Genomic DNA, 12,431 nt, shown 5'->3' with positions numbered 1-12,431 from the left:
AGGTGGCAAGAGTGAGTTAGCTGTATTTTGATAGACATTTGAAAGAAATATGAAAACAAATCTCAAATGTAATTGCTCAAAATTGCCGATAATTTTCAGTCTATGAATCCTCTTGTAGGTGTTGAAATCTGACTCCCACAGAAATTATTGGGAACACCACACAAGACCCAGTGGGAACAAACTTAGTTTGCATAGAAGACTTCAGTATTGATATTTAGGTAAATATGCTAGTATCTCACCATCAGTTGACATTTTATCAAGCTACTTGGGTTGCAGTTCATTAAGCACAGTTGCATCCAAAAGAGTAGAAAGTAATGAAGGAACCAAATGTCTAAAGCAAAGCAGCATGGATGTTTTTGTATCTAAATGAATGCCGTTTTAAAAAAGTGGTTTATTAAACTATTTTATCAGAAAGAGGTCTTCTTGAAACAAAATATAAACAAATGATACAGCTTCCTCTTGCCCAATTTTCTGTGATTGCCTCTTCCCACTGCAACCTCTCATGCCAGGCCCTTCCTGATGTATGGACAAGATGGAAGCAAGGCTTTTCAGGGCTGGGGTATGCTGGCCTGGGAGGGAGTGAGAAAACATATCGCACAAACAGATTTCAATTCACACAATGTTTGGACACAACTCATTTTTATTTCCTGTGTGAGTGTCTGAGAAGATATAATGCTTTCATTCTATGAGCAAGAAAAATAATAATTAAATGTGTTGATGATGAATAAAAAATGAATAAATGTCCTGGAAATGAATATTCATAGTTAAAACTATGACTGTTGTGTCAGTGTCTGGCTGGTTTTTACTAACATTATGCTTTATTGTAGTTTATTTTGGTGCTGGTTCTTAGGCTTTTAGTATTATGACATTGGTATTCTTAAATGGTTTTGCTTACAACTTAGCCTCTGCACACCAATATCTGTCATTGGTCTTTCAGGCTCAATCCAGATGATTGGAGGATGATAACTCACACAGTTTTCTTGGTCCTGTTTTGCTGTTTGAGCTTTAACTGTATTGCTAGAGGAATCGTCCTGTGAATTTATCTATGTCTGAACATCAGTAGCTGGCTTTGGAGAGCTTGATCCAACACAAGGTAGCCTTAGCTCTGGTCATAAACCATAAAGTTTTTTATAATTGAATTTACATGGTATTTTAAAATGAAATGGATTAAATATATTAAAATTTTAAAGAATACTATAAAATACAACAGATTAATAATATATTAAAATATTAAAAACTATTTTAAAATAGTGTTTAAAAATTCTGCTATATGTGCTATTTACCTGCATGTGTGGGAGCGGGGCTGCAGAGACAGGTGTTGTGAGGCAGGGAACAGGTTGTTTGTGCCCAAAGATTGGTGACCCCATATCTAACCAATGCACCTGTCATATCTGTCATATCCCATAACACTGTCATATCCCATAACAAAAGGAGTAAGCATTACATATAGACTCCACCAGAAGGTCAAAGCATCTATTTTCAGCACTTTTAAAATAATGCTGTACCTCTGGCCACTTTTAAAATTTGGCACATTCATAGACCTCATCAAGTAAACCATATGACAAATTTCAAGTCATTGACTCAACAGGTTGTCATTGTTACAAAATATAGAATAATATATATAAAAATAATGAATGGGGTTTACCCCCATTGTACTTGTTTCAACTAAAGGTGCATTCCTGTACTCCTTAATTACCATCCATCAATATGAGCATGTTTTCAGGTTGCATGTGTTAACGCAATATGAGAAATGTTTAGTAGCCATGTTTCAAACCCTTGTAAGCTTTCAGTTTGGTAAAGATGAAGCAAACAGCAACACCAACGTTGACAGTATCATCAAAATGCTTTTGATTTCCTTAAGTATTGGCAGGATAAAATCTGAGTTTCATCCAATGATACAGAATAAGCTGCAGCATTTGTCTAGTGGGTGTTTGAACACCAGCGAGGAGTAAATGATTTGATTTTGTGGGCTCAGAGGATTTGTCAGCTGCCTCAGAAGTATAATTCTAGCTCTTCATATCCCTGCTGCTTCTAATTTAGCAGGACAGGCTCATAATTGAAGCAAATTAACTATTTACACTTGCCACTTCTACCAGGGGGAAAGAGGACATATCAGCAGGAAAGACTGAGTGGGAAATTAAATCCTTCCCACTTGTGTCAGATCTGCCCTTATATAAACACATTAACAGTAATTTCATGAGGCGTCAAACATAGGAATAAATACTGAGGGATAAAATAATGAGGTGTTGCTATTGAGCTGAACTGTTGCAGCTAATATTACTGAGAACAAATTATGCAGCCTGTAAGAAAGCATATGTTACAGCACTCCAACAGTTCCCTGGCATGTCTTATCTGATCATTAAGCAGTGGGTCCCTAGGAACATAGACTGGTCTTCCTCCTACAAGGTCCAAGTACAAGGTTTAAATAAACATACACGTGCAAATGCACATATATTGGGACCAGGCCATTCCTGCTTTGACTCAACTGACAACAGTGGCATTACAAATAATAGGTGAACTTTGCGCAGCGCACTTTGGAGTGGCCATGCCGTTCCATTTTTAGCATAATGGCATGTTTTACTGAGCTCTTTTGGCTGAAGCCATGAAGTCAGTTATATTAATGTAAACAAGAACATTTTGTTTGTAATTTGTTCATTCTATTATAGCTTCACTGGGTCTCCAATTAGGAATTTAAGTTTCATTTTACATTTACATCTGGTTTGGATTTAAGTTGTTGGTTTTTTTCTTAGACTCCCAGAATGGGGAAGAAAAATTACCTACACTGCCTTTTAACTCAGATTTCTGTCTGAAAGCCAAGGAAAGCTCCATTTATCACAATACTTTTAACTCTTAATTGCCACATGCATGTTTTGCATGAGCAGAGAAAAATGGCCAGTGTAAGTTTACTTACAAAGAAACCAAAGGGGCACGCCAAGTGATGTGGAGGGGGAACAGAGGGCAACATTCCTAAAACCAAACCAAACCACAAGATTCAGTGGCAGAGCTTAGTACCCATGTCGTAAATATTTGAAGGCACAGCTGAAAAGAAATATAGGGATAAAATGGTGGCAAGATGACCTAAGCCAGTCTTGTCTTGCTCAGAGATGTACATGGAAGATGCTAACACCATAAGCAATATTTCTTTCACAAACAATGCGGGAAGTTTTTATTTTATTTTATTCATTTAAAGTATCTTTAGGCAGCTTGCCTGTCCAAACCAGTGTATAGATAAAACAAAAGATTAAAAGCCATAGAAAATTTAAAACACTGCAAATCAACACTTGAGTTTAAAAAATACAGAACAGGGGAGAACATAATTGTCAGACTGTCACTCAGCTAACAAACATCATGCCTGGAAGGGCAGCTGGAAAAGATTCCTTTTCAGGGCCTTCAGAAAAGCCAGCAGTCATGGTGCCACCACAGAAATGGACCTTTCTCTTGGGGCCACCCACTTTACTGACCATGGGGATGGGCACAGCAGGAAAGTCTACAAAACAGATCCTAAGACGTGGACAAGGAAATATGAGTGCAGGCAGTCAAATAAACAGCTTGCAGGGAAACAGCTTAGGCCCTTAAAGGTCAAAACCCATGGAATTGGTTCAGAAACCCACTGGTAATTAGTGCAGCTGATATAATAAAGCTGTCTAATAGTAGTCAGGCAGCTACATTCTGAACCAGCTGAAGTTTCTGAACCACCTTCAAAGGCAGCCTCCAAGTAGAGCACTTTGCATTAGTCTAGCCTGGACAGGACCAAAACATGGGTTGTGGTGAAAAGTAATTATTGCCATATGAAAGCCCATCCAAAGGACCTGCAGTGCCCCTTTGTTCAATCCTAGACTGGCCCATTGACAAAAATACTGCTGATCAACTTTGTATATTCCATGCTTAAATGATATAAGATTCTTCCCAGATCCTACATCCAGCAAGGATATACAAAGGCCACTCACATCTTGGTCTTGACAGACTGTCTTTTCCGAAGGAAAATATATTTCTGGAAAAGTTTTTGAGGCTTCTTGAAGTTCCATGATTCTGTCATTTTAATGCTGGCCTTGGGAGAAGAGGGTGGGAGATTAAGGAGGCTACAGTTTATTTTGCTCCTGAGCTTTAGTCTGAACGCAGCATGTACTTTAGAAGCCTGAAGCAAGCAGCCACTCACATGATACTGAAATATAATATATTCACATATTATAGAAAAATCCCTGTATTGAAATGGACAAATAGTCCATTCAACCCAGCATGTTACTTCAAGCAATAGACATTGCCGTATACATTAGAGTATTGAAGAGGGGGGAAAATCCTTCCTTAATGCACCTGGACAAGCTATCCATTGCCCCAGTGTTTGGCCCACTAGCCAATTTAGTTGTCCTTATAAGCCACACATAAATAATAATGATGGCTAAGAAGAATAACCTTTCTCGACAGATTCCTAGGGCAAAATCTTGTTTGGTTGAAGATAATGCCAAAGTGGTCACTGACTTGAATTAGGCTTGAAGGTTTAAGACTTACATGACAATAGGTAGCAACTTTTCAGATGGCTGTTCTATGTGTTCTTTAATGGAATACACATTGGTTTCTCTGCAATTCACAAAGAGAAACTGCCAAAGCCAAGTGATTAACACAGCTTTCCTTTAATAATTTGCATGCTCCCATATGCTAGTCAAATAAACACAGCTGGAAAATGAGAAACCCCTGGATGTTTCCGTCAATTAATGTAACATGTCTGGCAAATACTCAAAAGAAAATAATTGTATGCAACCATTTCTGTGTAAATTCTAAACAAGGGACAAATTTGTTCATCTCAGCTGACTGGCTTCTTGTTGTGAATTCCCTATAATGGGACAGGAGAAGGGTTGTTTTTTTAAGGGGTGGAGGGGAGTGTATTCCCAGTAGTTCTTGGGCTTCCACTACCTTCTGTCTTTTCAGATTGCAAGATCTCTGTTACTTATCCGTAGGGGAACTAAGGTGGGATATAGCCATGGCCTGAGGATGGGGCAGCATTGTATGGTGGTGGTAGTGGAGGGGAATTAATTCTTTCTGTGAATGGTAACAGGGACCTTCTCCTGTTGCATTATGAAGTTGTGAGGAACCTGTGGCCCTATGGGTGGTGCTGGATTACAGCTCCTATCATCCCTGGCTGGGATGGATCATGCTGGCTGGGGCTCATGGAAACATTTAAAATCATTTATAGCCTGCCCTTCACCATGCAGCCTCAAGTCGGGTTCTATTCAGCTTAAAACAACAAATAAGCCACACAGTACACAGCAAAACTCAACTAAAATTTTAGACTGTGTCAAAAAGCAAGCAGAACCAGCAGCAACAGTGCAGAAGGAATAGCTAAGTAGCAGACATGTGGTCAAGAAATGCATTTTTCTTCTGTATATGGAAGATACTGTTTCTATTTTTTATTTTTATTTTTTTAAAAAATGATATTAGAAGTCTAGAAATTGTTGTATTCCATATCATTTGATTTCACAGGTCTCATTTATAGTTTCCCCTCACCATTCACTTGAAGAAAGTCCCAAAGTGGTTGGAAGAGACAATCAGGAGGAATATAAAGAAGTGCTGAGAGTTCCTTTTTGCATTTGTGTTAAAATAATACCCTCCCCACACACATCTGAAATCACAGACTTTCACTTCTCTTTTCCACAGAAGGGCTGCATTACAAAGGTAGCTGCTAATTCTTTCAAGCCCAAGACATGGCCTGGGCCCTTCTAGACATCTTTTTATTATACAATAACTTCACAGTTATTGCAAAGTAATCCAGATATCTTTTCTTAAAGGTTTCTTTTGTGATGAGGAAATCACACTTTCCTACCACTTAAACAGAAACACATTGTCATTTGGGAAATGCAATTTTCTCAAACAATAGCCATTCCAAATGCTGTCTGGAATGGGACTGCATGTGTATCATGGGCGCCTATTACTTCTCTTCTACTGACAAGGGCCCAGGCACACAACATATAGATATGTTAAAAACAGAATAACACTTTGCACATCAGTGTGCTACAGCAATCATATTCTGCTGGAGCCAGAAGAATATCAGATATTACTGGGAAGGGCTTCCTTTGATGGACGACTGGCACTGACTAAAAGAAAACATAGGCTCTCCTATAAAAGAGCAGAGTGCATGGCCAGTCATACGGAAGGAACGTGCAGACACTCCTTTGGTATGATCCTGCGGGAATTTTCAAACCAGCAAAGAAGGATAGGCTAGAAGAAGCAAGTCCTGAAAAGATCAACAGATCATAATCAACTTCTAAGGTGGAATGTGCCTGGGACGAGCACCAAAATTGCAGCTGTTTGGTCATATCTGTGCCAAAACTCTCCTCATATAACAGCAGTTGAATCTAGGCCCAGAGCTCGTGCAATCACAACAACACTGTCAAGATATAGGCAAGGATGCTAATGCAGCTGATCCAGTTTTCCTCTAGCAAGTTTTCCTTTTGTGACTCATATTCTGATGTGGCACACTGATTCTCTTTGGAATCAAAGAAACACAGTAGCCAATAGACCCATTTCTAATGGAAAGTTAAATCAACTTAATATATGTATATGTGTATTGCTGTACCTGCTTTTGTTCTTCTCCCAAGCCATCCCACATGGAAGCGACAATTTTAGAGACTTCGCCAAAGGTAGCATTTGGGTTTTGGCCTTTGATGGCAGCTTGAGTATCTCGGAAAAATAATGCATAGGCAGAAACAGGTTTCTGTGGCTCATTAGGGTCCTTCTTCTTCTTCTTTTTGGGAGTTTTGGGCTTCTTTCCCATATCAGAGGCAGGTCTTTTTTCTCCCCCATTGATCTGCAAAGAAAGCAAAGACTATATTACAATACTAACTATCATGATCGTAGAGCAAACTAAATCCCCATTTCTCAACCAATATGCATCTGGGGTTCTGCTGGAAATTGTATTTTAATTAGAGTGCTTTTCATAATCCAAATTGTTGGCATCTTACATGATTTCATCTATAAAATGCATTTTAGGTATTTTTGGTTATGTAATCTTATTTTCATAATTTTATTATACATTTACAGTTTGCTTTCATTTCATTGCTGCATCTAAGTTCTGGCTTAGCTTTTCATCTTTTTCAAGTCTTACTGCTAATGGCATGACATCACTGCAAAGTGTTTCATAACACATTATACACTGGCTTATAGTTCAACCACTGGGGCAATCCATGTGCAGTAAAAGTTACATTCTCTCTGATGGAGATTTCTTCCCTCCTTCTTTAGTACTGGCAGCAATTGTATGCATGCTTTCAAAAAACCCCTAAGAATCAATGTGCCTTCCTCCTGATTTAATAGGGATGGGATTGGACATGAATTGTATATGATTGCAATTTAGCTGTATCGAAAACCATGAAACTATTTTTGAAATCTTGTTTGTGTAACAGTATCTGAAGTTGGATACTTAAAAGAATCTCTATTATGTGGCTGCTGATCAACATAACTGTATGGCCAGGGGTATCATTTTTTAATCACTTTGCCTTTCAAGGTCAAACGTCTATTGTGCTTTTTCCCTAGAGGTTCAGTTCCCAGACAAGAGAACAGAAAACAGCTTTATTAAAACTTTGATACTGGTGCTGGGGTAAGATAATTCCAACAATTCATTTAGAAGCACAACGTTATTTATGTTCTAAATGCCACTCCCACTGAAGCCAAGAAAGAATCAGAGAGCAAGTATAAAGATGGTGTTGCTGACAAATAGGGAAAATCTTCCATATAATTCTTCTTCAAATCTTCAAATATCAAAGGTTTAGTGAGAAGCTTTTGAGTTTTCCAAAAACATTTCATCAGACTGGATATTAAGGAAAGCAATGTGTGGGGTCGAGGGGGAGTGGGAAAGAGAGAAAAAGCAAGCAAGCAAGCAAGCAAGCAAGCAAGCAAGCAAGCAAGCAAAAAGCTGGCTTAGACCATAAAGTCTGCTATGGTTGCAGTCTTAAAATATTTGTCACTGTAGCCAATATTACACAGGTCCTGTGAACTGTAAGCTAAGAAGCTGGGGCACACAGTTTTGTTGCTTCCAGTTTGCTTCACACTGGGGGAGGCATCATATGTGAACCTGGGATTGTGGTTTGTTGCTGTCTAAAAAAACCAATAACCATAAACTGTCAACAAATATGAGTTAAGTTTGGCAGGCGATCATGACTAGATAGAAACAAGTCATGATCCTGAGTTTGGACTAAGCGCCCCCCCCCCCCCCGTTTGTTTGCCGGCTTGCATCAGAGGGGGAATGAAATGGAAGTAATCAAGCTGCATGTCCAATATGGATTATTAAACTAAATCTGTTTGCCTACCATTACCAAAAAGTGGGAGAAACCTCAGGAAAAAGAGCAAGGCTCATTCAACTTAAATTCTGTGGTTTAAATCTTCCATCTTATGCCACAAATTGATTACTTATGTAATAGTTGTTTCTGGTCTAATAGCAGCATTGTAGTGGAAAATATGCAAGCCTAACAATCTATCTGATGTGGTAGCTTTTCACCTGCTGGAAAGTTTTGGCCTGGGCAAGCACCCAAACATGAGCTCTTAGACTCATAAGAAACCTGTTGCCAAAGGCTCATCTGATCCAACATCCTGTTCTTACAGTGGCCAAACAGATGTCCATAGGAAGCACCATAAGCAGGTCATGAGTGCAACAGCACTCTCTGCACTTGTGCTCACCAGCAACTGCTCTTCAGAGGCATGCTGCCATCCAGAGTGCAGGTAGAACATAGCCACCTTACCTAGTTGTCACTGACAGCATTATCTTCCATGAATTTGTCTAATCCTTTTGGTCAATCCAAATTGGTGGCCATTACTACACGTTGGGGTAGAAGATTCCATAGGCTGTCTGCCCCACCTTATCCCCTAGCACTGTGGGAAGCAGCGTTAGTGATGTAGTGGTTGCCCCACTGGAGCGAGTTGGGATTGTTCCCTAAATACCTAAGCATTAGAGTGCTTTCACAATTGTCAGGCTGTCATCTTCGCATGTACAGCTCCAAAGCATTTCCCCTGCTGGAGTGGTCATGTTCACACAGCAATGCATTATCATGCCAGAAATATAGCACTAAGGGGAAATTCAACTTTTTCAAAAGCATCTAAATAAACTCTTACATATTTGGGCTACAATTATAACTCACTGCTTAGCCTTGTGAGTAACTTTTAATGTTCACAAAAGGTTAAGTATGGAAATGGTTACTTGGCAAATTGAACATCTCTGAAGGAGTTTAAATGATCCATTGGCTTTGACTTGTTCTTCTACCACGCTGCAGAGTGAATATTCCTCGGGGAAATTCTCTTCTTTCTTTTCTTTTTTCTTTTTATAACGTGGAAATTAAAAAGAATTCCACAACTAATAACCTTGAAAATAATGAGGATGATGTTCTACCTTATGCTTACAAGCATCTAGCAGTTACACAGACTTTTCTGCTAACCACCAAAACAGAGACAGATGGGAAATAATTAAAAAAAATCCTCATACTTATTCTGCTAAGCATAGACTTGTGCTTCAAAATCCCTAGAGGTGTAGTTAGCTCATGGTAATCCACCTCCTGTCAGGCCTTATTGCTTAATTATAGTGATGTATTTAACTTATTTATCACAAGAAAGCAATAGTCTCTCACTTTAAAAATGTGTGTATTAACCATGTTGCACAAATAATAGATCACAAGGATATATAGTAGAGGATTTAAGACTATCAAATAAGGCACATTGTTGATATCTAAATGTCCCCTGAGAAGTTAAGGAACGCCTATAAGCATATTTAAAATAAACTGCAATAGTTCCAAGGCCTTTAATGGCAGTAAGAGAGCTGTTTCGTTCACACTATCTCGCAGTAATCACCATAGTTTAAAATAGATTTTAATCAAGTACCATCTGCATAATAGACTGAACAAACAACATAAAATTCTACTTATAACTTACCATATAAAGTAAAAATGGTAAAGCCTCTGCTACATAAACAGAATAGGCTGCAGTAGTACTTTAGTGATCATGTTTCAGTTAGTTAACATTTGCTGTTTACAGTCCTCTCATTACTCTCTGTTCTCTAAATTCCATGAAATCCTTTCATAAGTGAAATTCAAACAACCATGCAACACACAGTCATCTGTCTAGTTAGGAATACGGATTTGTGATCATACAAAGCATCTAATGTGTCACAATTATAAATAGCAATACAGAGGTACCTCGGGTTAAGAACTTGATTCGTTCTGGAGGTCCGTTCTTAACCTGAAATTGTTCTTAACCTGAGGTACCACTTTAGTTAATGGGGCCTCCCTCTGCCGCCGCATGATTTCTGTTCTCATCCTGAAGCAAAGTTCTTAACCCGAGATACTATTTCTGTGTTAGTGGAGTCTGTAACCTGAAGCGTCTGTAACCCGAGGTACCACTGCACCAGAAATATACATGTTTAATGAACCAATAGGAAGAATTGTTACATTTAACTGGAAGGCAATACTCATTCAGAACACTTAAGTGGTCAAAATAAATGTGAAGAAAATGGGAAAAGTTACATTAAATAATCTCAAAGGTACATAGAAGTGGCAACTGCAAAATTCTAGTTATTGCTAAGTCCTAAAGCTTCACCCATCACTAACAAAAATGAATGCAGCAGAATTCTTTCTTCTAAGGACTGTGCTTCTAGGGATAATCCCCAAAAAGGGAAATTTGGACAAAATTGGGCTTGTATCCAGCCTTTCATAATTATCAACATTTGAGTCTCTCTCTGTGTGTGTGAAATTTAATTTTTCCGTAAAAATACTATTTTGTTGTTTGAGTTGTGCTTTAACAACTTAAGCTAATCAGGTAATAATAGTACTACAGTCATACCTTGGAAGTTGAACGGAATCCATTCCGGAAGTCCGTTCAACTTTCAAAACCAAAGCGCGGCTTCTGATTGGCTGCAGGAAGCTCCTCACGCCACCGCAACCGCATGTGGGGGATCCTCCTTTTGCAGCTGCAGCTGCAAGCAGAGGATCCCGGCGCCGGTGGCAAACCACTATGTATAGTGCATGTGCGGTGTTGCACATATGTGCTGTACGTAACGACAACGCACATGCGCTGTACATAGCGGTTTGCTGGCAGCACTGCTCCAGCGCTGTACGGATGGCAGTGGGATCCCTCCGTTTCCACTACAGCCGCATGTAGAGAATCCTCAGTTTGTGGCTGCAGCCACGAGCAGAGGATCCTGGCACATAGCAATGCTGCACATGTACCCTACGTAGTGACGCCCCGCCCCAGGTGTCATGACGCCTTCATTCGCCCCTGAGCTGGTGGCCATCATTACATATTGTTTGCGTGAATTCACATTCCCTTTCTGTGCTATTCTCCTGTCCTCTTCTGTTTCTGTCAACATGTCCCCATGCTCTCATTCATTAAAACAAACACATCGTAAGAAAAATCTAGAATTCTTTCTTGCTGAACAGCTCTCCTGCCATACTTCTTACTCCAGCCTTGAACCTCATCTTTCTTGTTAGCGCATTTCAGAAATATGCTGTTTTGATGGAAATAATTTTAAACAATATCATACAACTGAATGAAATATTTACTATAGAACCGCTTACACTGTGATGTTCTGCTGGTTGCAAACCTTGAAAAACAAAAGTATGTTGCTAGTCATACCTTTGAAGTATCATCTCCTTCATCTTCATGAACTGAACTGGATGGTGAAGGAGTTGCAGACTTGCTTCCAGGAGGAGATGGGGAGTTATGTGGAACATTGTTTCCACCCATGTTCAAACCAAGCTGAGCACTTAGTTGTGACTGGTTAATGGTTGTCAGCTGACCATGTTGCAGCATTCCAGGCTGCCTCATATCTCCGGGTTGAACCCTTGGTCTCATGGCTGCTATCTGGGGGTGGGAACTATACTGAGCTCCTTCTGTATTCCGTAATTCTTGCATCTAAAAGAAAAAGGAGAATTTGTAAAGTGAGAGTGTATCATTATTATACCACTATTGAAAGTATTCTGTCTCATTAGGAGTTTGAAAATATTTTGCTTAACCTTTAAAACAACATTGCAGCATTTAAGAACAACAGTGTTTAATAGCTCAGTGCTTAAGGAAATTCTAATGACTTCAGTGAAGAATATCCCTTCATGTATCATGCCTTGAAAAACACTCCAAGCACAGAAAAATTATGAGCTGCAATTGTATAATTAGATTTAAATCTTAACTTTTCCTAAATCAATGGGGTTTAAATATGAGGCCTGCAAAATTCTTCAGTAGATGGTATTGTGGTTCTAATATACCCCAAACTGCCTGAGGAACTATTCTGATTTCAGAAATGCTATCATTGAACTGACTAATCATAAATGAATGCAAAGTTCTGAACCCAACAAATTAATCCATTGTGTTATTTGGGTCACTGCTTTTAACCTTAATGGACTTCTGATTTTGTTTTTTTAATTCAAGCAATGAATCCAAATTTGCTGAGATGAGGAGTAATCAGTGGG

The 12,431-nt window shown here is 39.0% G+C and overlaps 1 protein-coding gene across 3 annotated transcripts in view; it reads right to left on the bottom strand.

Moving 5' to 3' along the window:
- TOX (thymocyte selection associated high mobility group box) overlaps positions 1-12,431 on the bottom strand; it is a 182,797-nt gene that overhangs the window by 26,526 nt on the left and 143,840 nt on the right. For all 3 annotated transcript variants that reach the window (XM_083451149.1, XM_083451150.1, XM_083451151.1), the window contains 2 exons: positions 11,602-11,880; positions 6,569-6,799 (listed from right to left, as the gene is read on the bottom strand). In XM_083451149.1, the coding sequence (XP_083307275.1) occupies positions 6,569-6,799; positions 11,602-11,880 (510 nt within the window). The remainder of the gene's footprint in view (positions 1-6,568; positions 6,800-11,601; positions 11,881-12,431) is intronic.

Source organism: Podarcis tiliguerta (assembly GCF_965153285.1).
Source record: "Podarcis tiliguerta genome assembly, chromosome: 7".
Classification (NCBI taxonomy): Eukaryota; Metazoa; Chordata; class Lepidosauria; order Squamata; family Lacertidae; genus Podarcis; species Podarcis tiliguerta.
Note: the sequence above shows the minus strand (reverse complement) of the source record. Positions and strands in the feature narration are given on the sequence as shown.